Below are 27,810 nucleotides of genomic sequence, written 5' to 3'. Positions count from 1 at the left end.
TAATAAGATTCCAAATAAGATTAAGTTAGGGATCGCATTCAGAAATGGGTTGACAGTGAATCTCTACTTTGCAATGAGCAACATGGGTTTACTAAGGGCAGGTCATGTTTTAGCAACTTGCTCACATTCTATACCAATGTTACCATTAAGTTAGACAAAGGGAATGGATACACAATGATGCTTTTGGATTTTGCTAAGGCTTTGGACAGAATACAGCATGACAGGCTGCTGCATAAATTGTAGAAAAATATGGGTCTAGGTTATAGAATATTAGAATGGATAGGAGGATGACTGACTGACAGATATCAAAAAGTGGTATATGGGGGATATGAGTCTGTAAGAATTAAGGTAACTAGTGGTGTAACACAAGGATCAGTGCTTAGTCCACTGTTATTCAATCTGCACATTAATGATATCCGGAAGGATTTGACAAGTGACACACACAGTTATTTGCTGATGATGAAAAGATAGGTAGGGTAATCAGGAATGCTGTTGATATGCAGTATTTGTAGAATAATTTCAATAAGGTGGAACTGTGGGCATGGGAAAATGGATATCAGTTCAATGTCAGTAAATGCAAAGTCATTCACTTTGGTGTGATTAGATATCTAGTGTCGTATTATATTGGTGGGATTATGCCAGAAGAAACTGATGAGACTGGAGATCTTGGAGTGTTAGTAGATCGGAAGTTGAAGTTCATTGCCATGTGGCAAAGATTGCAAATATAACTCAAAAGTAATTGCAATGTTGAAACGAACGTTCACGTGTAAAGATAAGGATGTCATTTTGCCTCTTTAAAGGCCTTGGTAAGACCTCACTTGGACTTTTATGCATAAGTCTGGTCTCATGGTTTCCGTTGTGATTCTGATATATTGGAGAGAGAGTGCAAAGGAGTGTGCTAAAAATGATATCAGGATTATGGAATACTGATTATGAAGACAGGTTGAGAATTTGTAGACTGCAGACACTAGCAAACAGGAGAAAGAAGGTGAAATGATTGAGACTTAAAAACTTCTAAAAGGATCATGCAGAATTTCAAACGATATCCAATATCGGAGAAAGGACAAGAGGGCATCCTTGGAACTGAGAATGAATGCCGCTAAGAAGGGAATGAGATCTAAATTTTTTCTCTCAAAGGATGGTTCGTGATTGAACTGGATTGCCATTAGATGTTTTGAGTGCAAGCAGTGTGAATGAGGTCAAGAATACGTATGATAGCTGATGCGTGTAGTACGTGGCCTCTCTCAATGAGTTCCTGACTCCCTGGAGGTCTCTCTTAATAACTCATCCGGATTAATTCTTCCAGAGATTTATTGAAGAAAGATTTGGTTTCAAAACGAATTGTGATATTGGCACTTTCATTTGATTAAAAAAAAAAGAAAAGAAAGGAAATCTGAATACGCGTTCGAACTAAAATTTTTATGAAATAAAATTTGAAACCTGCGTCTCTCTTTCTCTGCATTATTACTAATCATGCAGACAACATAAGCTAAGGAAATAATTCGATAATATTAATGAAAACAAAACACGTTCTAACTTTAGAACTGAGATAGCTCCCTCTTATTTTAATTTTTTTTCCCTTTTTATAATAAGCAATGAACGTAAAAGAAATTTCCGTATGAAATGTTTCACCGTTCAATTGTTTGTAAACACACATTGTAGCCACGCATTGCTAATTAGACTCAAATCCGTTCCCAAAAAAGTCCATTGTAATAATAATTATAATACCACGTGAGTGATTTTTCTGGATGATAAATTGAGAGATTACTTTGTTTGGATGGGAATTAAAACATATTTGCCGAAAAACATGCAATTGCTAACGCGAATCGCTTGTTAATTTTCTTGCTGGTAAGTTCATGTACTGACCAATCAAAGAAATGATTGGTCAGTATATGAAATGGAAACCAAAAATAAATCAACAGCCATCTCTCTCGGATCGAACTTCCATGGTGGGTTTAGTGGTGGACGGCATGTCCAAATCAGGGGGGGGGATAATGGGAATGTGGTTCTCAACAGAATTTTCATTCATAAGTGAGAGTTTAGGACCACCTTTTTGTTATCTGTTTCTCCGCTGTTTATTGGCATTTTTGCTTTTTTTAATTTATATTAAGACGGGTGTGTGAAAAATTTTCCATGTATAGAAACGGTCTTCATAATAAACCAATAAGGATTCTCCATGTTGGTTATTGCAATGTTATATGTAATAATTAAATTGGTGCCGACATTCTACAAATTAATTTCGAAGTGATTGATGCTGTGGTAAATTTTGCAATGGAGAAAACACAGGAGCATCCTACATCATCTGTGATACAAAATGCAACACGAAATGCGGATCGAATGTTAATATTTCATTAGCATTCCTTAATTAATTAAATCAAATAAAAAATTGAATCAATAATTAGCATTCTTTCTTCCGAAATGTTCGAAAATTTCCAAGATTTTAAAATGTCATATATATCATTAATGCGGATATTTGAATAGACATTTCTCATTGCAGGAAATTTTTTAGATAATTGGTAATGGCCTCTCTCTCTCTCTCTCTCAATCTGTCTTGCTTTTATTTTGTCACCTTGAACTCGCTACTCCTCCATGCACACGTGATTTTTATTTCCAGATTATTTTGGTTCACTGGTAATTTATTGTCTCGTCCAAATGTGGAAATCCTGTTAATTATTGCTTGTCATATATAACCTGAAACCAATAGATTCTTCCCCCACCCCTTCTACGTAGCTTTGGAGTCAATTGAAACAACAGAAAATGTATAGAAGAACGGAGAAGTTGCACGCAGTCTAATAATACAACAGTGCTGTATGATGGAAGCAGTTAAGAGAAGGAGACGGGGGGGGGGGCATCTATTCAAGTTCGCTGAAAAAGCTCATGGTTGCTTCTGTGTAGCACAGATGAGTCTTCTTACACTAACGTGGCATTAACAGCGTCTTCATATAATGCACATGACCAGACTCTCTTCCCAGGGTGGTCTGGTAGAGTAGATGGCGCTAAATTACTCGCCAATTTGCACAGTCGCATTGCTATTAGGTCCGTCCTAGTGTTCTAGAGCTGCTGTCTTGCGGAACCTCTTCTAGAATTCTGTCCGCTTCAAGGTCGATGAAGTATTATTCCAATAAAAGCAACACCATTTCTGCCACATTAATACAGAATCCAATTTTAATATTTGGGAACTCACTATCGATCCCCTGTTCATGCTGTAATAAGAGCAGTAATAAAACTAGTTTCATTCCTTTATTATCAGATCGTGCAGTCAAATAAGTTTTATATTCTCCCGTTCCCATCATAACTGGCGTACGTCCTGAAGGGGCATACAAGGACTCCGATCTAGTTAGGGCAGCGCCCAACTGGATTGGGGTGAGTGGAACTACTTGACCAGCATGCAACGATTTAATAATGTCAGTTAATTAGAGAATTCAAAATGGATTTCTCTATTTAGTTTTAGCAGTCATGTTGAACGATTTGCATTGAATGAATTTATTATTATTATTTTTTTTGTTGTTGTTTTATTTCATTAATTTGTGAGGATATCGTGATGCATGTGCACAAAACTTTCTGTAGGCGATCACCTCTGTTAGGTTAGGTAATTGTCTAAAGTTTGGTTCTAAGAATATTCGCATTTAAAATGTCAGCAGTTTTTGTAAAGAAAATCGTTTTTTTTTTTTTTTTTTTTTTTTTTTTTTGTTAGATGCTGTTTATTTTCTGACGCAGTGTCTCCATCTTGAAAGGTCCCTCCCTGTGTAATATTCGTTCCCGGCATGCAATGCTGCTAGCAATCGGTTGCAAAAATGAAGGGAATGAAGAGGATATTTACACCAAAAACACAACGAAATAAATAAATAATATTTATTTAAAGTCATGTATTTCAGCCTGAATATTACAGGCCATCACCAATGGCAACGTTAGTTATTTACAAGGTAGAACACCAAAAAGGATTGATTTGAAACAGTGAGAGCCGCATGAAGTTGTACATACAACTAGAAATGTATGGATAGGAGCTCTTCGTTCTGTTTCGTTGTTGCTTGAGCTTGATTATAGGATTCAAAAATAGAGCGTGTGGTCCGCTCTGAGGGCCATTGAGATTTACACCGTTTGATGTCTAGGAGTTTTTGCTGTAACTGTTGAGGCGTTGAACATATAGCGTGAGCACGTCATACTAAAATTTTAATACATCCAGTCTTCTGTGAGATGGTGAGAAGATTATTGTTGAATGTAGCGTCCGTGAAAACAGGCTTTCGATAAACGAAAATAATTCGTTCATTATGAGGAATGGAATCATTTCTAACCTCGTTGTTGGATTGCAGCATTTTTTCGGTTTAACGCTATAGCGAGACAAAGAATGTGTGATGTGAGTTGAAATACTTTTCTAGTGTTAAATAAACTTCAGCACAAATTACAAACAAAATGTAAATTAAAAAGAAAATAGCATTTAATTGTGATAATTGTAATTCTGATAAATGCGTTGAATTAAAAGAAAATGTTGTACCCCCCCCGTGTAATTTTTCTTGTGTATTTTCTGTTAATTGTCTTAAAAATGTCCACACCTGGCCACAGTGGCTACTCACTACATATGAGACCGCATACAACTCTCCTGCCATGTTTATTGTTTCCAACCTATCTTTCTTTTCTTCTTAATCATATTTCTTTTCATATCTTATTGATCGTATTCAATCACTTCAGATTGCAACGTTTATCACTTTTTATTAATTAAGTATATTCATTTTTATGCATTCTTCCTTTCCGTACATTTTAATATGGCCTTAAACCTAAAATGCACGAATTTATTGATAGCGAATTTTAGACGAGGGGGTGTTTGTGTATCGTGCCAACTTCCATGTTCGCCAAATCAGAAGATGAATGACTTCCGAATAATAACTTATTCGACGCCTTTACTCGGACTGTTAACTGAGTTTAATCGATGTTTTCTGCAGTTAAATATCACTGTTCTTCTTTCGTAAGTAAATCGATTTTTTTTATCTCCTCCAATCAGAAAATGACCTTGTGATTACATGGATTTAATCAAAAGTACGTCAGTATTGGAATTAGGAGGGGGGGGGATGATGAGAAGATGGTGATATTCGTTGCCTTTCCACTACTGCAATAGCGAAAGGTGGGAACTGAACAGCTTTCCTATTTCCAAATATTAGGACTAAAAGCGTACTTTATGCTCTATTTTAGATCCACTGTATCATCCTCATCTGGATGTCCAGAACTTCGTTCTTCAACTGACTCTTCACCAAAGGCAGGTCAGCAAGGGTTAACTAATAACGATCCCTAAAGTAGATACGCTACCGTCGGAATGTCTACACTGCATGATTATCTATAGAAAAAAGAAAATCAATCTTCACGCTTCTTATTTTTTTTCCCAATCCTTATATTGATGATTTAATAAATTTTTCTTCAACGGTTCCAAACCCACAAGTTTTTTCACTTCCGCTTCTGTATCAAATACGGAAGTGAAACTTCCGTATTGATACAACAACAAAACTTGTTGTATCAATATCAATACCAGAATTCTGGTCCTATTGTTTTGCTGTTCTGAAGATTTGTTCTCTAGACTTCCACGTGGTCTTTTATTTACCAAAATGTAGGCGACATTCAAAATTTGACGAGTGACGGTAGAAACGCTCTGGAGTATAAGCCAAATCACGAAGCACACAGAAGTAACTGTCGACGCAGGGAGAATTTCGAATGTAGACATAACCTACGCCTTTCCCGAATAAAAATGGTAGGCTGTACAACGTGTGGTGGATTTTGGTTCCAAATCAGTATGCAGTGAATTAAGAATACTCAAGACAATAAGAGAACAATTGAACCAGTGCATTTGTGTATTGTGAATTCAATATTTACCATTTTATTATGATTCAAGATTACGTCCTGAAGTAGCACAGGCATCATCGTTGCAAACGATCTTTTTATAGGATCAAATAATTCGTTTTGGATTTTTTAATACTTTTTATTATTTCTATTTTTTTTAACTTTAATTTTGTTTATTTGTTCTATTTTTATTTCATTTATTTATTTTATTATTTATTTATTTCATTTTATGTTATTCTATTTTTAGTTTATTTATTTTATTCACAAAGATATGCATTACTTTTTTCAGACTGTACTCGATCTATAAAAATGTAGCTAAATATCATTTGTCCAGATTTAAAAAAAAAAAAATCAGCTAACGCCTTTAATATATATTATACTTTAAGATTTTTTTAATATATATTATTTATTCAGGATATTCTAATACACCATTAATTTTTCCAATAAGGTGATAATAATAAAATGTGTTAGAAATAAACAATGTGTTGAGAAAGTCCTTTTTAGGACTTCCAGGGTAACCAATGGCAATGCTGTAGCCAATGAAGTTTTAACTGAGGCTCGGCTATTGCCGTTACCCAGCCATGACTAGAGCTTTTTAGCTCAATAACACTCCATCCACACAGATTTACTTCATTCAGATGACGTGATAAAGAGTCAAGGACTCAGTCCGTCGCCCAGTTCTTATAAGAACTACAAGAACAATGTGTTGAGCAGGGTGAGATGCAGTGATTAATACACTTGGAGGGTAATGGATGGCAATGCTGTAGCCAATGAAGTTTTAACTGAGGTTCGGCTATTGCTGTTACCCTCCTGCCATGATCAGAGCTTTAATAGCTCAATAACACCTTATCCCTACACTGTCCTCTACAGATAACGGGGAAGATGAAAAGCATTCTTGCTTCGCCCCTTTAAGCCAGTCCTTATAAGGACCTTATAAACAATGTGTTGATAGGATTCTGATGAATAGAATGCGGTAGTGGTGGTCGATTTAGAGTGAATGCGTGATGAATAGTGATTTTTTCATGATTATTTTAACGGCAGCTATTGCAGAAAGCAAACTTGTGAATTTAAAAAAACTTTACCAGGTGTGAGATTCGTTCAGCGAAAGGTAAGGTTTTCGCTATTAATTTTCAGTCTTAGTAATTGATCAACCCCTCCCCCATCAAAACCTACTAGACGTAATTATGATCAAAATAGACACCGATGCCCTGATAGAAACACTAGACAAAGGACTGGCGCTAAGCCTACTCCAAAAAAAATTGAAGTGGAATGGCCAGGCTACTTGAACCTGTACTCCACAACGAGGGACGATGAGGAAAGCGAAGATACTGCTAATACAGAGGAAAATTTGGATTTGGTGGTCTCCAATTCCCCCCCCCCGCAAAAAAAACGAGGAGTGACCCACCCGCGGAAAAAACGCAAAACACAGACGACAGAACTACCCACAGATGTAGGTAAAAGGAGGAAGACGGATAAAACTCTGACCCCCCCCTGCCTCCACTAAAGAGAAATTGCCCCCAATTATCTTAAGAGAAAAGAATAGGTGGACGGAACTAAGGGCCACTATGACTAATCTACAGATAGCATACACAACAGCAAAGAATTTAGACGATGGCATCAAAATTCAACCTGCCACTATAATGGACTACCGCAGACTCACAAAAGAGCTAGACAATAAAGGTGTACAATACCACACATTCACCCTCGACTCCGAGAGGAGCCTGAAGGTGGTTCTCCGTGGAGTATCAGAGCACATACAGAAGACATAGCCGCTGATCTCTGCTACCAAGACCTACCACCCATCAAGGTCAGCAGAATGACCAGAGCAGACAAACGTCCGATGCCACTCGTCTTAGTAGAGATCCACCAGGCATACAAAAACATATATGACCTAACATCAATTTGCGGCTTAAATCAGCCCAGAACAACTAAAAAAAAAGGACCACATCAGGACAGTGCCCCACAGATTCCAAAAGTATGGTCATGCCCAAAGATTATGTAAAGCTGAATACAAGTGCTTAAAATGCGATGAGAGCCACCCCACAAACACCTGCACCAAGCCAAAATCCACCCCGGCTAAATGTGCAAACTGCGGGGGCCCGCATCCAGCAAACTACAAAGGATGTATACAACACCCAAAAAACAGACGATCTGCTCCCTCTACTAATCTACAAAAACCAGTAGCAGTAGCCCCAGCTCCTCAACCCACCAGAGGTCGACAAAACACGATACAGAACCAACTGCCGCAACCAGAAGCCCGATCGAACCAAACCACAAACGGCAGACGAAGACCTACGCAACAAAGGCCACTCAGGAACAATACCAACCAAATTTAGCAGCCGTCATCACAAACTCCCTCGCAAATATGCTGCAAGACTTCAGTAAATCTAACCCCACATCGGACTCCAGAAAAAGATTTCTACAAGAAACCCAATCCATCCTAGCAGCTCTCATAAATGCATAAAAACAAAAGCACTCCAGTTTCCCTACAGATCATCGCGGGGAACGCGAAGGGACTTAGAAACAAGATTCTGGAACTCCAAGAATTCGCAGTGAGATAGAACCCAGACATCATCCTAATAAATGAATCCCACTTAAGACCAGTAGACAATCCCAAAGTTAGAGGATACCTCCTCCACAGAAACGACAGAATAAATTACAGAGAAGGTGGCACCGCCAAGTTCATAAAACGCCACATCGATCACCACTCTGTAACCAACCCCTCAACCAGAAATCTAGAAACAGTAGTACCCACTACCTCAGCTGGGAAACTAACACTTTATGCAGCTTACAATCCTCCATCAAAGAATCTACTATATTCAGATCTGGATGCCGTCCTGGGCAATAAGGAGCAAGTCATCATTGCCGGCGACCTAAATGCGAAACACCCTGCATGGAACAGCAAAACTACCAACAGAAACGGCTACACCCTCTTCAGCTACTCTAGTTCAAACTATGCAGTGGTGGCAGGCCCCGCAGAACCAACACATCATAGTACGTATGGCACAACCGACATACTTGACATTGCTATCCTACAAAATATTAAGCTACAGTATAGCCTAGACTCTTTAAACGAGCTGACATCCAATCACAATCCAATCCTGCTCCAGCTGGGAAAGCAAAAACAACTGCTGCCCCCCCCCCACTCCTTCATCTCATGGAAAAAACTACCATAAGTACTATCGGAACATATTGGATCTGTCCCTCACATCAGATCCATAAAAGAAATTGAAAATGCTGTCAAAAGCCTGACACAGCAAATCAACAAAGCCATAAGGGGTGTCACCTCTACCAAAAACACTCTTAAGCCAAACCGACTACCCGAAGACATCATGGATTTAATTCGGGACAAAACCAAAGCAAGGAAAAGGTACCACAACACCCGTGCACCTCATGACAAAAAAGATCCTCAACAAGCTGAACAATGAAGTTAGAGAAGCACTTAAAGCTCACAGGAACGAAACATGGGAAGCCAAACTAGCCTCTATATCACCTGGCGAACACTCCATCTGGAACATATTAAGAAGCCTCAGAAACAAAAACAAATCTCTTCCCCCACTCAAGTCAGACAGGGACCTAGTACACACGGACGCAGAAAAAGCTGAAGAGATAGCAAAGAACCTAGAAAAACAGTGTAGCCCTACATACGACAACTTGGACATCAAGCATGTCTATAAAATCCACGTCCATGTCAGACATGCACTAAAACTCACCGACACCTGCAACAACAAACCTGCAAACATCTCACCAGCGGAAATCTATGAAGTTCTAAAGAAGCTAAAAAATAAAAAAAAAACCTGGCCTAGATGGCATAACAAATAGAATAATTAAACTGCTTCCCCAAAGAGCTATCGTACATTTCACCACCATAATCAATGCCATGTTCCGATTTAACTATTTCCCCAGCTATTGGAAAGTCGCAGATGTGGTCCCAGTGCATAAACCAGGTAAAGATCCACACCTGCCTGAAAGCTATCAACCCATTAGCCTAATCTCACACTTAGGCAAAATTGCCGAAACAATCATCCTATCCAAACTCCAAGCCTCAGTAAATGAGTTAAATATCCTTCCAAAGGAACAATTTAGCTTTCGACAACATCACAGTACTACTCAACAAATTCATAGGATAATTGAGTACATCACCACCGTCTACAATTGGCACAAGCACACTGGAGGAGGAGGAGGAGTTTTCCTCGACATAGAAAAAGCTTTTGATAAGATATGGCACTTCGGATTACTACACAAACTGATCTCAGCAGGCATACCATCAAGAATCGTCCACCTAATTAAATTATACCTCCAAGACACTGACACATACAAGTCAAAATAAACGGAACAGTTTCAAGTCAGCGACGGATCTCTGCAGGAGTTCCCCAAGGTTCCCTCCTGGCACCGATCTTATTCTTGATATATATGGCAGACATCCCACACAACCCAATGTTATCCATCTTAGCATTCCGCGCGGATGACACAGCAGTACTTGCCAGATTCTACAATCACATCTCGTTACTAAAAAACTGCAAGAAAACCTACTAAAACTAGAACAATGGTTCTCCAAATGGAGAATACAAGTGAATCCCCAAAAGAGCATAGCGATACTTTTCACCAGAAGATTGGCAACTCCCAAGGGGGACCTTTATCTATTCAACACCAAAATCCCCTGGCAAACAGAAACAAAGTATCTTGGTGCTGTAAGTTCCGGTGGGGTAGACAGAGAGACCCGTCCACTGATAGTCATTCCAGTCACAGCCGAAGATATCCGGAGGCGATTAGTTAAGGAGAAATCTTGCCGTATTGGTCCTGAGGTCGAGTAAGCGCACAACCTGATCTATGCAGAGATCCTTCGCCGGGCAGTTCAAGACGCCGGAAAAGCCTACCCTATATCCCGCCAGCTGCCGCGACTATTTATCGGGCATGTAACGCTTCGAGGAGAATTCCAAAACACGGAACGGAGGAGAGAAACCCCACTCAAGAACCGGAATAAGGAAAGAAGGACGGAAGACACATACAAGATAGGAAGAGACCCATGTGAGTTTACATATTCATTTATTGTTTGTGAATTAAGAAAGAATTCCCTATCGCACTGCTAAATTGTCTAGTTTAAGGAGATAGTATTTAGAGTGTTAATATTTCTCGTAAATGTGTGAAATCGCAAATGAGTGAAAGATGAGCGCAGTTAATTTCCCTTGGAGAAAATATTGAGCTATTGAAATTTCTTTAATTGATTATATGTGTACTTATGATTGAATTTTATGATAGAGTATGTTCTTGCTATCATATCATTGGAATGTTTGATACTCAATGAGGTGGATTGTATAAATATTATTGCCTAGATAATGATTAAGTGTTTGAAAGGAATGAGATTCTGAGAGATATATTTGTAAACATGTATGTTGTATTTTGATTGATGCTAAATTAGGAATGTCAAGCGCACCTAACGAATTCATGTTATGTGTATAACTTCCTGATAGTTGTAATATAAAGTATGCTGTTTGAAAGTCTAGCTAAGTAAGTGCGAAAGATTATGCTAAAAACCAAGTTGAGTGATTGAGAAAGACTAAGAATTATTAATTTTTATAAATGAATCTTGTGATTTCAAGTGATATGTATAATTATTTGATCAGAAATTAAACTTATTGTTATTGTTGATAAAAATAGTGTCTAATTGAATCTTTTTGCAATGCACTGATTCAAAAAAAAAAAAAAATTATTTCGGACCTGATAGCGGAAACCGAAATGATTAGTAGTCATTTAAGAGTAAATTTTGCCATGACTGCAAAACCTTGGCTAAAATAGGATATAAGTGATTATTTGATCTACTATGGTATAAAAACTTTGTTTTGCCTATAGGGGAATTTCAGAGGCGCAGTCTTTAATCAAATAAATATCTGTAGATCCCAGGTGAGAAAAAATATACTTAAGGTAGAACAATAAGAAAAGAAAATACAAAAATAATATTAAGTTAAACAAATATATATATATGATAAATGATAACTGATAACTTCTGTGGCTTGATGGACCTCAATCCCACGGATTATTATCCCTTCATCTCTATGAAAATGGCTTAAATTAATGAGAATTTATCGAGCATCTGGCTCACCCATTTTAGGGCAGGGTGAGAGCGTCTGTACCGATGAGCAAAGTCGCTTTCGACGCTTGTGTTTCCATCTATCGTTTTTTCATCGTAGTTAGAAGACTCTCGAATGAGCTGATTGGAAAGATTAGCTGCTTTGGTGAAATATGTAGTGGCAGTATCAGGGAGAAACATGTGAATATCAGGAATGGGAGCGTCTCCGTGGAGGAGAGTATTCCTGACAAACCACGGAGCATTGAATATCATACGGAGACATTTGTTCTGGATGACCTGTAGCTTTTTGATGTTGCTAGGAGGGGTGTGACCCCAAGCCGGTGATCCATAACTTAATGTGGTCTAATGATTGTTTTGTAGATCTGTAGTTTGTTTTCTGTGCTGACACGGCTTCTTCGGTTGAGAAGAGAGTAAAGTTGCATAATTGTGGAGTTTGCCTTGCTGCAGGCATAGTCGATGTGAGAGTTAAAGTTGAGTAGTTGTCTAGTTGAATACCTAAATATTTGGTGCTGGATTTCCATGGAATAGTTGTGTTGAAAAGTTTGACTTCTCCGTTCCTTTAGCTGTTGGATTCTCTGGGATTTGTTCGCATACACCTTTTCCTTCAGGTAGCTCCGTAGGAAGAAATCGGGAGCTATCAGATCTGCAGAACTTGATAGCCAATTAAGCACCATTAAGTGAATATTTGAGTTACAATCGAATGCTAATTTTAAAAATAAAATCGCGCGATTTTCGTTCGTTATTGGTTTTGAACTTTTCCGTGATTAATTTATCAATACCTGAAAACAGAAAAAGAGTAATAATAAAAAAAAAGTTATTCACATTTTAACCCCCTTCCTGGACGTCCCGTACAAACCAAAATACAGCACACATAATCCCCTCCCCGCAGAATATGACAATGATATAGTTGACCATGATGTATTAATTATTTGCCAGTAGAGGTAGGGAAAACGAACCCATGATCACTTATAATGTGCGCACCTTATAGGTGACCATACAGTTGGGTTTTTCTTCAGTCTTATGTTTCGGTTTTGTAGGGAAAAAAAACCCTCTTACGTTTTTTAAAGGTCTAAACTCTTCCAAGTTTGTATGAGACCAAGTTGTAACTTAGATTCATTTGAAAATAAGTGGAAATTATAGAGTTTATATCTTTTTGAAAAGAGTTTAATTTTTCACTTCAACAATTCTTCAGATTAATAAACATAAAGAAAAATCGATAAATACAATAGAAACTATAATTGTAAGAAAATTGACTAATAACAATATGTCGATTCTATCTTCAAGTACATTCTAAAAAAGAATTTACTCGTTACATTTTTTTTCCAGAAAATAAAGAAACTAACATTTCAAACCAAACCCAATTGGTTACAAATCTAGTTAAGCCCCATCAATAGAATGCATAATTTGCGATCTCCTCAATCTAAAATGTAAAACTATACTAGGAAAAGTTAATTTTTGTCTCTGCTCATAATATATTAGAGTCACTCCTCACGGGATTGTTCTTCCTTCAAATTATCCACAGCATCACAAAAATATAAACTAAATAAACAGTAAAATCTCAAGGACAGATCTCGTAACATCCTGATGGTGACCTTCACGTTGTTGGATTCTGTTCCTCCACGTATCAAATCAGCTACAATTTTGTTCATGCAACCAGCGTATCTGTTGCCATTTCTCGAATTTGTACAATAACCATAAGGCGTCCTGTCAAATTCTTCACATGCATCTAATTCCTTGTAACTTATAAAATGGAAGTAGATTTATAAGATGATCTTCAAATTAATCCAACCATATGTCCTCTCTCTCTATGGTGTATTATCTTCCTCTATATTCCTGAATCGAGACCTTAACCAGTTTTCCAGGATTTTAACGAAAGCCATTTCTGAATTTCATGAATCCATCAGGTTCCCTCACTAATCTTCTCTGATAATCTAATTTTGTTTTCCTTCTTGCCACCCTTCTGACCCGTTCTTCTCATCATCTTTTTGTTCGTCACATTTTTACAGAAATCCTCTCCACGCTGTTCTTTTTTAATGTTTTATTTTTTTTCTTTTTTTTTTAATTAATTTATAAATAATTTGCAATATAAGATTCCTAATGTATAATTGCTTCATTTATTTGTTCACATTTTCGGTAAACAGAATTGATTCATAAAAACAATTGTGATTTGTTCTTCTCCGATTTTTATTTTATTTTAGTTTTTTTTTTAAAAACAGATCGTAAAATCTATGAAAAAACCTCTGAAAGAATACAAGAAAGTTTCAGTAGCTCCCCTAAATTCATTTAATGATCCTCGCTCAAATCCTATTCTGCATAATTTCTTCCTAACAACCTGGATGGACGAATATCAATAATTATGGACCTAAAGTGCTCAATTTTTCGCTAGAAATGTAGATAAGACTCTCCATCAGTGTGTCTTCATAACGTTTTGTAAAAAAAAAAAATGTTGGAAACGAATATGTTAAAATAAAATGCCCTGATAAATTTTACTTTGCTTGAGTGTTACTGCTAGTATATTCACAGTGAAAGAGTTTTTATTAATATTTAAGCAAATAATTTCAAAAAAATGTAATTTTATCGTTTGCTGTTATTATTTCTATAATGTAAAATTGCCGACTTTCATATGTCCTGCTGTGCATGTTAACAAACACACAAATTAAAAAGAATGCAAGATATACGCAACTAAATAACTGTAATATTCTTTTGAAATGTAAAATTCCAGAAGCATAGAAGAAGTACTGTAAGTTTTTAAACAAACGAAATAAAATTCTTATAAAATGCAGTCATTTATCGATCAGTAAAAGACATTAAGTGATTTTGTATTTCCCAACATTACCCTATAATAAGCATAGGAAAGAAAGTCGATCTTATATTTTAGATCCGACAGTCAGTTTATCTCAGCGGTTAATCTAACTGCTGATATGCAGTCATCCCTCGACTTACGCCCGTTCGAGTTACTTCCTTTCGAAGATACGTCCTTGATTCCGTAAGGAAATAAATAACATTTTCGACTATACCTTCGAACAGGACACAAACGAACGTAAGGTAGAAAGGTTTCTATTTAGCAACAATGCATAATGCGCAGTGGCAACAGCAACCTCCCTCGACAGTCGGCACGTGTCTTTAACAGTTCCCTCTGTTGGCTTTGTGTTAGAAAAATAGGCTATTTGTGTATTTACCGTTAAATATTTCGCGATATTTTGTGCGACGTCGCCCCTACACGCCCAATCAATAAACCTAGTGAGGAATCACAGAAAAAGAGACCAATTGATCTTGAAACGAAGTTGCCAATTATAAAGTAACATGAAGCTGGTAGGCCAGTCCGTGTGATTGCACATGACTTCAGATGTTCTCATTATACAGAGCTGACAATTTTGAAAAATAAGGATAAAATGGTAGAGACTGTGAAAGGATCTGCTTCCATTAAATCGACGATAGTGGCGAAACAACGAAATGGTCCTATCAGTGATATGGAAAAGTTATTGCGTCATGGATAGTGAACCTGAACCAAACGAGCATGCCCCGTAGCACTATAACCAAAACCGATAAGGCACTAAGTCTTTACGACATATTGAAAGAGAAAGTGGGACCCGATTACGACTTCGAATTCAACGCTTCTCGCCGTCGGTTCATGAGATTTAAGATGTTTTGTGCTGCATCAGGCGAAAATGTAGGTAATCTGCAAGTGCCGATGAGAAGGCTGCCAAAACGTTTGTGGAGAAATTGGATAAATTTATTTCGGAGGAAAATTATTTTCCCAGCAAATATTTAATATGGATGAGACCTCTTTGTGTCGAAAAAAAAAATGTCCGAGAGGACTTTCATCCGAAAAACCTAAAATCTGAGTCTGATTTCAAAGCTCATAAAAACCGTATTACGATTCTATTAACGGGGAGGAGGAGATAATGTGAGTGCATACAAATCGAAAGATGTGATATGGCACAGTGAGAATCCACGAGCCTTCACAAACATTAAGAAGCATCTTCCAATTCATTATGGGAGCAATAAGAAGTCGTGGATGACTCAAAAATTGTTTCAGGATGCCTTAATCAACTTATGTGAGTGAAATTGAAAGTATTGAGTGAAAGAAAATGTAGAAGTTAAAATTCTATTAATTTTAGATATTGCTCCAGGTCATCCGTCTTATATCTATGATCTTCAAGCAGTTCAAGTTCATGTTTCTCTCTCCAAACACTACTTCATTGATCCAACCGGTGGATAAGGGAGTTCTTGCAGCAGTGTTTAACATGTTCATTGCCAAACACGCGATATCGCGCGCGATGCGAGTTATCACCAAACGGCCGATCATGCGTTATCGCGTGGACGTCGCTAACTAAATTAAAAAATAAAAAAAATTTGGCCACCACACGAAATTCCAATTTTCAGCTTGGGAATCAAAGTGTTAAGGCTTATTATCTACGGAGAACTTTTTCACAAGCCATTTATGCCTCTGAAAGAAATGATCAGACTCTCATGCAATACTGAAAAGCTTTCAATATTTTCATGCTATTAAAAATATTGCTGTGGCTTGTGACAAAGTGACCTCTGAATGTATGAGTGCATATGCAAAAAGACATTAAAAAGGTTTGTGCACAATTTTGGAAGTTTTGAAGAAATGAAGACCTTTGTGAATTGAGTGAAGAAACAGTGGGCCTAGCAAACAATCTGAATCTCGAAATGAATGATGACGACATAATTCAACTCATAGGAAGTGCCCCTGAAGAGTTGGCTAACGAAGGATTGGTCGAACTGGAGGAACAACTGTTGCAGAAGAGGAAAAACGAGAAAAGGAAGAGTGAAAAGAGAAAAAAAAGAGGTAGTTAAACAATTTACAATGAAGATCTTGCAGAAATGTTCTTTGGAGTTAGCGATGTTCTCAAAATGGCTGAAGACATCAACTCCAATGCTGAACACTACTTATCAATAGAAACGAAAGCCACCTGGTTCTTCACATAGTGAAGGTAATGAAGATGTGATTGTGGAGGAATATTTGGGTGATTTCTCCTGTTTTATAGTGCAGTAACGCACAGTACAGTTTTATAAGGTGTTTTAAAAAAAGTAAAATGACAGTATACTTATTACGTTTAAGTCCTTAACCCCTATAACTCTGTTCATTTAATGTATCGACTTAAGTCCGAATGATGAGAACATAATTCAACTCATAGAAAGTTCCCCTGAAGAGTTGACCAACGAATAATTGGTTGGACTGGAAGAATAAGGTGTTGCGCAAGAGGAAGAACGAGAAAAGACAAGGGAGAAGAGAAACAAAAAGAGGTAGTTCAACAATTTACAGTGAAGGTCTTGCAGAAATGTTCTTTGGAGTTAGCGATGTTCTCAAAATGGCTGAAGACATGGACCCTAATGCTGAACACTACTTATCAGTAGAAACGAAAGTAAATGATGCGTTTGATTGCTATAAACAAATTTATGAAAAGATGAAGAGAAATAAGCAAAACACATTGGACATTTCATCAAAAAAAAAAAAAAAAGGCTACACCAGAAGACCCGAAGCCACCTGGTCCTTCACATAGGGAAGGTAATGAAGATGTGATTGTGGAGGAATATTTGGGTGATTTCTCCTGTTTTATAGTGCAGTAACGCACAGTACAGTTTTATAAGGTGTTTTAAAAAAATTAAAATGACAGCATACATATTACGTTTAAGTCCTTAACCCCTATAACTCTGTTCATCTAATGTATCGACTTAAGTCCGACCGAGTTACGTCGTACTGGATGGAACGGAACTCGGACTTAAGTCGAGGAATGACTGTACTGTTATCATCATTTTTTTTTTCTGTGAATTTGTTTGATCTCAGTTCAACCGAGCGCTTCAAAAAGTGCATACTCTGCTAAATTCACAGGCGAATTGAAGAATTTTATCGATAACTGATATGAAATCAGTATCGTGTAGGATTTATATTTTAACCAAAGGTGACGCAGGGAGAATGCATTATCAGTAAACTGGCCAATTTCTGATTGATAAGAGGTGCGATATTTTCATGGTAAACAAAAATGTTTTCATATATTTCGTGGTTCTGGTGGTTAAAATGGTTAAACGCACTCCGACCAATAAACTGCAGTTCAGTTCAGCCGCGGTTGGAAAACAGATACGTTAACCCACCTGGCAAAACCAAGTGGATAAAAAATTAGTCTTAATGCTCCCCACCCTTCATTTTGAAAGTATTAAAGTGAGAAAGGAACCGATAATTTTCCTTAAGTTTTCCTCCAAACATTTGAAATGATCTTTTAAGGAAATTTTGAGTTTACATCATTAGGACAAAAAGACTTTTTGATATCGAAGTTATTCAAAATCACTTCGATATTTTTCAGATTGCTGGTAGTTTGAGAATTGCAGGATAAGCAAATACAGTAGTCTTCCCTTATCCGCGGTCAACCCAGGTCCGAAAATATGAAATGGAAAATTCTAGAAAAAAAATAATAATTACATCGGAAAAGCAGAGATTAGATCCAACATTGTTTCCAAGCCGAATGTTTGTAGAAACTGAAATTTTCGTGAGTGGACCTGAGGGCTTACGAGAATACAATCCTCGGCATTCGCCGAGTTGCTTTAGCTACTTAAGTCAGGCACGTAGTGCAACTCGGGGATGTCGATAATTGTATTCTCGTAAGCTCTCATGTCAACTTACGAAGATTCCATTACAAACATTCAGCTTTGAAATAATAATGGTCTAATATCCACTTTGTGTGTTTAATTTTACTTAGCTGAAATGAAGCTGCGGCTCTTCCTTTTACTAATAGACAATTCGGCTGATCCCAGAGGTAGTCCAACATAAGGGCAACTCGTTGCAAAGGTGGAGAAAGCTACGAGCTCAGAGTAGCCTTGCAGAAAATCTGGAATAGCAGGAATTGTGCGCCGTTCTGAGTAGTTCTCGGTTATCAGATCGACTAACTGTCGCGGTATCCGCAGTGCTTGTGTCAAGACTTTTTTTTTTACTTAAGAATGGTCCCAAAGTGTCAGAGTAGTGATGGTGGCAATTCGGATATGCCAAAGAGAAGTCTAAAAAAAAAAAAAAAAAACTTGTGCTGAGGTTGGTAAGATTCAATTCACATTCAGATAACTTTGTTACAATATGTTGTTATAATTATTCTATTTTATGATTAGTTACTTTGCTAATCTCTTACTGTGCCTAATTTATAAATTAAACTTTATCAGAGGTATGTATGTATCTATGGCAGCGGCGAATGCTGGTCTTGAATTTCATGCTTGCTCTTGTTATCATTCAGGGAGTGAGAGGTGATTGAAGTCTGATTAGCGGAATAATGAATTACTGTCCATTTAAAACTATATATTTAGAAATTTATGTACATTTAATCATACAAAAACAACATTCATTTTACAAATGATATTCTATCTTTTTCAATTTAGCTGCTTGAATACAAATTCTACCCTACGGTTCTTCTTTATGAACTGGTCAATAACACCGTCATAAAAAACTGGCTGTAACTTAATTTACCCAAGCACTGAAGCTCACTGGCTAGAGCAACGTTGACTGTGTATGGCCTGCGGTTTAAGCAACAGAGTGAGACGACGTGAAATGGCTATGCGCGCGCATGAAATCACAGTGCTGCTGCGAGGACCTGGAAGTTCCTACAACCCAGCAAGCTAATGTAATATTGACTAGACGAGCAAGCATCGGCTTTCGATACACAACGCAAAGCTCAATTATTGGCGAGCAAGCTTAAGACATCTTCTATCTACAAAAATAAAAGCTTAAATGGAATGCTTATAAATGGATGCATTTATTACATACATACATCTTCAAGGCCCACCTTTCCTAATTGGGTTGAGGGGGCAACAGCTGCAAGTGGAACTTCCAATGGTCACGATCCTTTGCCACCAAGCTCATGTGTTCTGGTGGGATTCCCAAACTTGTCCATCCAAGGTTTTGGATATAATCTATCCAGCAAGTGCTTGGCCTTCCACGTGGCCTCCCACCCTCTGGCTTGGCAGAGAGGGCCTGCTCAGGGAGCCTCTCTTGTGGCATTCTGACCAGGTGCCCGTACCAACGTAACTGTGATCTCTCAACACGGAGAAGCAGCGGTTGAGTATTCAGGGTTTCCCGAATTGCAGAGCTTCTTACTCTGTCGTGGCCCCGCAACCCCTGGAAGGAACCTCATTTCAGCCGCTTGAATTCGTGTCCGCATTCTTTCGGTCATTACCCAACTCTCATGACCATAGGTGAGGGTGGGGACATAGACTGTATTGAAGACAGCCAGCTTTGCCTTCTGGCTTAACTTCCGCTTCAATACTACCGAACGGCCAAGCTCCCGCAATATTGAGCTTGCCAAGCCAATTCGAGTATCTAGCTCTACGTTCCATTTTCCATCATTCGTGAATATGGACCCAAGGTATTTAAACTTCTCCACCTGCCTCACTGGGGTAGGTGGAGAAGTTTAAATACCTTGGTTGAATACCAAATCCACTTACATGTAGAGTGCACAGGGATGGTTGTCGTGAGAACACAAATGTTTCAGTTTTGGCCACACTGATCTTCATTCCTGCGTCTGCACAAACAGCTACAAACCTATCCAGGGTCCGATGACCTCCAGCGGACCCTATCCAGGGTCCGCTGGAGGTCATCTGTGGAAGAGCTAAGCAGAACTAGGTCATCTGCAAAAAAGCAGACGTCCAATGCTACATCTTCCAATTTTTACACACTCACTGCCTCGGCTGTGCCTATCAATCCAGGCCAACGGAAACTGTGAAAAGTTCAAACTTTGTGCTACAAAACTCTGGGCATTCATACAGGGACTTGATGGCAGCTAATAGTTGACCATCCACTCCATATTCCTGTACTACTTTCCAAAGCTTATCCCGAGGAACCTGGTCATATGCCTTCTCCAAGTCCACAAAACATGTGTAGACATTCTTGGCATATTCCCAAGATTTCTCAAAGACTTGCCTTAAAGTGAAGATTTGGTCAGTTGTGCTTCTACCAGAACGAAAGCCACATTGTTCTTCCTGGAACTTTGACTCAAATATGCACCTGCACCATCTTTCCAAGCCCCCAGCATACGCTTTCCCAGGCAGGCTGAGCAGAGAGATTCCACGATAATTACTGCAATCCTTCCGGTCTCTCTTCTTCAAGACATTTATTAACAAATAAATATTACTTCTTTCTCAAGTAATGAGCTTGCGCAGCAAGCATGGAGAATTCGCCACTGATGTATAGGAAAAAACACAGTGTATATAAGGTGCGGTACTATCCACGGATAAGGAGGATACTGCGGATAAGGAGGAACTACTGCAAGTCAATGAAGATTCATATATTATGTCTGTTAACTGCGCATGAAGAATATCAATAATGGCGAAATGCTAACTGTTACTTCTATAAAGTAATATAAATAAATGAAGATGGTTAGTTCCAATATATTTATGATAATTACATGTTACAGTAAAGATTTTTCAATTGCTATTGGAACACCACTTACAAATTCACAATAATTAGCAATAAATATATATATATATATATATATATAAAAAGGGGAAAAAAGATCTATTATATTATATAATATATTATATTATAGAAGTCGAGAGAGGGTAATGGATGGCAATGCTGTAGCCAATGAAGTTCTAACTGAGTCTCGGCTGTTGCTATTACCCACTGGACGCTGAGTTTTGCTCTCTTGGGTTTGTACCCGGTGGGGGGGGGGGTCAATTTTGCTCTCTTAAGGCAAAAGCCTTAAAGGAGCGAACTCAAACTCTCGCATCTCTGCGTCCCACGCGGTAACAGCAACAGCCGAGTCTCAGTTAGGACTTCATTGGCTACAGCATTGCCATCCATTACCCTCGAAGGGAATTAATCACCGCATCTCACGGTTGATTAACTCACTTCAAATTCCTATACGGTCCTTATAAGGACTGGCTTAAAGGGGCGAAGCAAGAATGCTTTTCATCTTCCCCGTTATCTGTAGAGAACAGTGTAGGGATAAGGTGTTATTGAGCTATTAAAGCTCTGATCATGGCAGGAAGGTAACAGCAATCGCCGAGCCTCAGTTAGGACTTCATTGGCTACAGCAATGCCATCGATTACCCTCCAAGGGTATTAATCAGCGTATCTCACGGCCGATTAACCTCACGGCCTTCCTATATATATACATCCACTTTCCCAATGTGTTCAGATGACGACCAAGAATAGTCGAAACGGACCGCACCCCGTCAGCCCCCTTTTCCCCTTCCCCCTCCCTATATAAAAAATCAACCCTTTCACCTTTCCCCACCCTATATAATATAATAATATAATATAATATATATGTTTATATATATATATATTACTGAGAAAAAAAACCCGGGTTTTTCTAATTTAATTCTCCGAAATTGCCTACCACCCCTCCACACACTCAGTAGTTTTTCGAAATCGCAGAAAGAAGAAAAGCCGCAACACCCAGAAAAATCTATATGTAAATTTCTCTTCCTTATGCTACATATACCTTTTGGTATATTTACATCTACAGTGCCCTAAGGATCCGTGAGTATATATATATTTTGTGAGTTCAACAAACTTCATCATTGGCCTGTAGAGTAATATAGGTTGAGAGTCAGCAGATAGCAGGAGAGGAAATAAAGATAGAGTGCATAGTGGTAGAGTAGGTAAAAGAGGCCTCAGCTGACCTGTTTTAGCTGTTCGCCCCCCAGGGGCGCTTCTAAAACGGTCGTTGATTTTTCACTTAAAAAAAAAGGAAATATCCTAAAAAGGAAACATGTAACAAAACAAAGAGAGAATAAATCTGGAGAAGGAATGGAAAGGTAAACTTAGAGGTGGAGGAAGGATCTGGCCCGAGTGATGCAGCTCACAAGGAACTGCACCGCCTCGCTGTAAGCCTTCACTGCTCGGGTTCTCAGGTCCTCCCCCACCTGTGGAGGCTAAAAAACAGTGAAGCTGAGTACAGAAATCTACAAGGTGGTTACTGTTCCTTTCTTTTGTTGTGGGCTGTTATGATACTTTTGGCCATCTCACTTCCCTTGGTCATGTCTAGTTTGCAGAGAGCTATGTAGAACGCCGAAGCTACCTCCTCGTCTAAATCCTGGGATACCTCTACTTGCTCAGGGGTGATTTTGCTGATGTCATCAACGAAGATGTCACCCCATTTTGCGCTGACGATGTCGGGTCCATATTTCCCTGTGAGGAGGAGTTCAGGTTCTCCTACTTTATCTATTGCCTCTTTAAACTTTTCTGTCACCCCGGGCATACCTCTAAGGAGATGTTTTAGAGTCTCCCCTGCTTTTGCATGAGGGACTTCTGGGTGTTCGGTTTCAGATACTTTTGCTGTTTTGAGATTTGTCAGCTCTTCTTCCTGCGGACTTAATGGCCGTTTGGAAGTTTTGGTGTTCGTCTCCATCTCTACTTCAGCTTCTTCTACTGTATCTGAATTGGCGATGTCTATATTGGCAGTGGTAGCTCCGCTTTCGTCCGTGGGAGTTACCATGGTGGTTTCTGCATTGTCAGTCTCTTCTGTTTTGATCATATTGCTGGTCTCTGCAATTCTGGTAGGTTTCCCTCCCTTACGGGACCTTTTCGTTGTCTTAGACATGGCAGCATGATCAGGAGTGGCCACAAGAGGCGGAAACTCGTCCTGTGTTGTGACCTTTTCATTACTTGGTTTTGTTGCTGATGTAATTGCACCACCCATCCTCTCTGCGAGGGTTCTGGATGGGCAGGTGTCGACTTTGTGGTCAGTGACCCCACATTTCAAACAAGCTGCCTCACATTTTTCGTGGTTGTGGCCAATTTTTAGGCAGTTCTCGCATTTAATGCGAGGGCAATCTGCCCCAAGATGATTGACGGCACCACATCTAAAGCATTGCTTTTTGACGCCTTGGTCAATTTACCATTACCCGGGCAGATTCTATGAGGACAAAGTTAGGAACTTCGGTCCTCATTTCAAGAGAGATGGTTACCTCCCCTGACTTCCACTCAGGATTGTCTGCGTCATTGTGAACCTGGATTTCCCGTACAACTCCCCACTTAGAGAATACGCTGTGAATTATATCGTTGTTCTCTGCATATTCTAGGGGAAATCGTGGTATCTTACGGGTTCTCAGGATGCTCCCAGCCATGAAGGGAGATACTTTTACTTTACCACAGTCAAACTATTGGAGAAGCTTTTCTCTGGTCTCCATATATTTTTGGTCACTACCTGGTATCTTCCTCCCCCATAAGGGGTAAATCCAAAAATGTTTTCTGCGCCGACGCAGTCTATGATAGCTTTCGCCATCGCCCTTGCCGTTATTGTGGTGTCAACCTTAATTCCGAAGGTACGCACACGCGGCAGAATGGAGGGCATGATCAGATGGGGGGAGCCTAACTATTCCCACCACCAAGTGTTTGATATCTCCCCAGTCCGGGGTTTAGGAAGTTCTGTAAATTTCCTGTTAAATATCGTGAAACCCGATGGGACTCGTACCGATATTAACGGTTAAGAACAGAACAGTCGAGTACCGATCACTTTAAGAGTGTACACGGTGTTACCCGTCATCATTTATGTATGCGGGCTAAAAAGCCCGACTTTGGAGGGTAATCTTTGAAGACAATAAATGTCTACGTATTCCTGGTAATTTTCCTAACTCAGCTTCCCAGAAGGAGTAGAAACCTCCTTCTGTGGTAGCCGTTTACCAGCTAGTTGTTTCCTATCATGAATTTTATCTAACATTAATTAGTTTTAATTAGTTGCCTCAGTAAAAGTACTTACTTGGCCTATATCATTAGATGTAAACTTAATATTAATATACTAATATACTAATAGAAGCCGTCTCCTGACCACGCAGGAGTTCTCACAATGTGAGACTTCTGCGCTATCAGGAGAAGGGTTTTGGGTAGTTAAGTTGGGGTCGGGGAGGTTGAGATCTTGGGCCCTGCTATGGCCCGGCAGGATGGCCGCCATCTCAATAGTTTAACCAGTGGCTGTTAATACTTTGAAGGAGATTGATTACTTCTTTTTTTCCGCTTTTTTCTTTTTTGCCTCGTAAATCCTCCTTGTCTTTTGGTTGCGCCAGATTGCTTCCCATAATTCTTCTTCCCTCTCGCCTATCAACCCGATGATCTTTTTATGAAGCCTTATTTTCGCTTCTTTATTCAGACTTGGGATATTTTCCAGCTGATCCATTGTTATTTCTTTAATGTTGGGGATGATGGTGGGTCCCCATCTGAAGCTCAGGGTCTTTGTGTCAGTAGTGAAAAGGACGGGCTGCCCTGCTATTTTTATTAGCTCATCCAGTTCTCCTGCATGTTCAAAGGCTAAAAAGGTTTCTGCAAATTCTGTGGACTTCTCTTTTGGCTCTTCTATACTGGTTGCCATCTCCTGTTTGGTTTTTTTCCCCTCATTTTCTTTTAGGCTACCTGGGCGCTTCCCTGATGTTTTTAGCGTTTGCTTTCCATTGTTGTCGTCAGAGGGCATATCTTCATCACTTGAGGACTCATAACATAGTTGTTTAGGGGGTTTTGAGTGAGACGTCTCTAAGACTGGTGATGATCCTTGGGGCTAGTCTTCCTCGGTATCTTCGTTGGAGGATTCCTCACTATCAGGAAACCAATCTTTTGGAGGTTGGCTTTGATTGGGGACTGTTGCCTCTGCCTGAAGCTTGTCATCAGACTCTACTGGAGCGGATGTCTTTTCACTAGACTTGGAAACTGTTGTAGGTGGAGGGGGGGGGTTCCCGGTTGGGTAGCCGATTCCTTAGTGGGTAGCGGTGGGAAGTCTTCTCTAACTATGGTTGACATACTGTCCTTTGGACATTGATATTTTCTATGTTCTTTTTCTCCGCAGCGAGAGCACGGTTCAGAACATATATATATATATAGGCTGTGAGTGTCCGATTGCGGTGCAGTTGCCGCATCTGTTGAGGGGACAATCCCTTGCTGTGTGGCCTTCTCCTCGGCAACGCAAACACAATTTGGTCATGCCTGAGTAGTTGGCCATGACAGAGTAACCCTGTATATTTATTTACAAAATTGGGTACGATCTTTTTCATTTTGATTTTTAAGTAGACCTTGTCTCCGAGTTCGATGTTGGGATATTTTTTTAGAGTCGTCCTGCCGACGGCCTCTACCGTTCCGTATTGCTGGAAAGACGATTTGAGGATGTCATCCGTTATCTTTGCGGGTAACTTCTTCAGGTATACGTACGTACTTTATGCCATATGGATCGAGTGCAGTGGGATGGAAATGTTCACCTTCAAGATCAATCAATGTCAATGCCCTCAGTGATCAGTTTTTCTTTAGAAAGATGGAACTTGACTGTCACTTCATAGAGCCCTTTTGCATAATCCCAGCAGTTGATGTTTCTTACGTGCTCGAGTTCTATGACGTTAATAATAACATCCGCTAATAATTCTGGGCTCACAGGTTTATTCAGGGTAAACCGGACGGTTAAATCCCTTGCTAACTTCGACATTCTCCTGGAGAAGGGGGGCCTAGACCTATCCCCACCCCCAAGTGTTTATTTCTGCCCTAGTCCGGGGTTTACTGTATGGGTTGCTCGTCGCTTAAGATCACGTGACCCTACGGGACGCGTCCTGATGTCAAGCGACAATTAACAGATACTTCAAAATGCCAGGGGCACTGTGCACTTTGACTTACTTTGCTCTCAGCCAAAAGGACGAGAAGCGATCCCTAAATAACGAAAACATAATAATTTGTGAGTTCAACAAATCTTCATCATCGGCCTGTAGAGTAAGATAGACTGAGAGTCAGCAGATAGTAGGAGAGGAAATAAAGATAGAGTGCATAGTAGTAGGGTAGGTAAAAGAGGCCTCAGTTGACCTGTTTTAGCTGTTTGCCCCCCAGGGGCGATTCTAAAACGGTCGTTGATTTTTCACTTTAGAAGAAAAAGGAAACATGGAACAAAAACAAAAACATGAAGTACAGAGAAAATAAAACTATATAGAAAGAACTGGAAACCAAAAAAAAAGATGGGGGAAAAAGGATCTAGCCTAAGTGATGCTGCTCTCAAGAAGCTGCACCGCCTCGCTGTAGGCCTTCGCCGCTAAGGTTCTCAGTCCCTCCCCCACCTGTTGGAACTAGAGAGCTATTGCTGTGGACAGGAAACCATGGGATGGTTATTGTGACTGTCGCTTTTTGTGGGCAGTCATTATTCTTTTAGCCACCTCACTTCCCTTGGCCATGTCTAATTTGGAGAGAGCTATGAAGAACGCCGATGCCACCTCCTCGTCTATGTCCATGGCTAGCGGTACTTGCTCAGGGGTGATTTGGCTGATGTCTTCAACAAATATGTCACCTCATTTTGCACTAACTACGTTTGGACCATATTTCCCAGTGAGGAGGAGCGCAGGTTCCCCTATTCTCACTATTGCGTCTTGAAATTTTCCTGCCACCCCTGGGATACCTTTAACTAGATGCTTTAGAGTCTCCCCTGCTTTTGCATGAGGAGTCTCCAATTCTTCTGTTTCTGCTGGTTTTATTTTTTTAATCTCTTTTTCCTCTGGACTCAGAGGTCTTTTGAAGGGGGCGCTGCTTGCCTCCATGTTTTCTGTTTTATTTACTTTTCCTTCTGCAGTGATTTCATCATGTGACACAGCTTGTTTATTGGCTGTTTCTCGCTTCTTCTCTTTCTTGGGTGTGCAGGCTATGGTTTCTGTGGCGGCTGCCTTTTCTTCTATAGCCGTTATTTTGCCGTATGCCTCGTTTATAGTTGGAAAATCCGTGTTTCCCGACTCTTGTTCTGTAGTAGCTGTAGGCTTCTCTACTGAGGAGACTGTGACTGGTATATAGCACCTCCCATCCTTTCTGCATGCGTTCTTGATAGGCAGGTGTTAACTTTGTGGTCTTTGGACCCGCATTTGAGGCAAGCCATGAGACATTTGTCCAGTGAATGACTTGTCGTTAAGCAGTTTTTTCATGTCAGTTTTGGGCAGTTCGCTCC

The 27,810-nt window shown here is 39.4% G+C and overlaps 1 protein-coding gene across 1 annotated transcript in view; it reads right to left on the bottom strand.

Moving 5' to 3' along the window:
- The window catches only part of LOC150094912 (arylsulfatase B-like), a 135,702-nt gene that overhangs the window by 50,825 nt on the left and 57,067 nt on the right, over nt 1–27,810 (bottom strand). The window contains exon 9 of the mRNA XM_090411149.1: nt 24,622–24,626. Within this exon, the coding sequence (XP_090267275.1) occupies nt 24,622–24,626 (5 nt within the window). The remainder of the gene's footprint in view (nt 1–24,621; nt 24,627–27,810) is intronic.

The sequence above is a fragment of the Typopeltis vanoorti genome, chromosome 21 (assembly GCF_054136105.1).
Source record: "Typopeltis vanoorti isolate ZY-2024b chromosome 21, IOZ_Tvanoo_1.0, whole genome shotgun sequence".
Taxonomy (NCBI): Eukaryota; Metazoa; Arthropoda; class Arachnida; order Uropygi; family Thelyphonidae; genus Typopeltis; species Typopeltis vanoorti.
The sequence above is the reverse complement of the archived record's forward strand: the minus strand, read 5'-3'. Positions and strand labels throughout refer to the sequence as shown.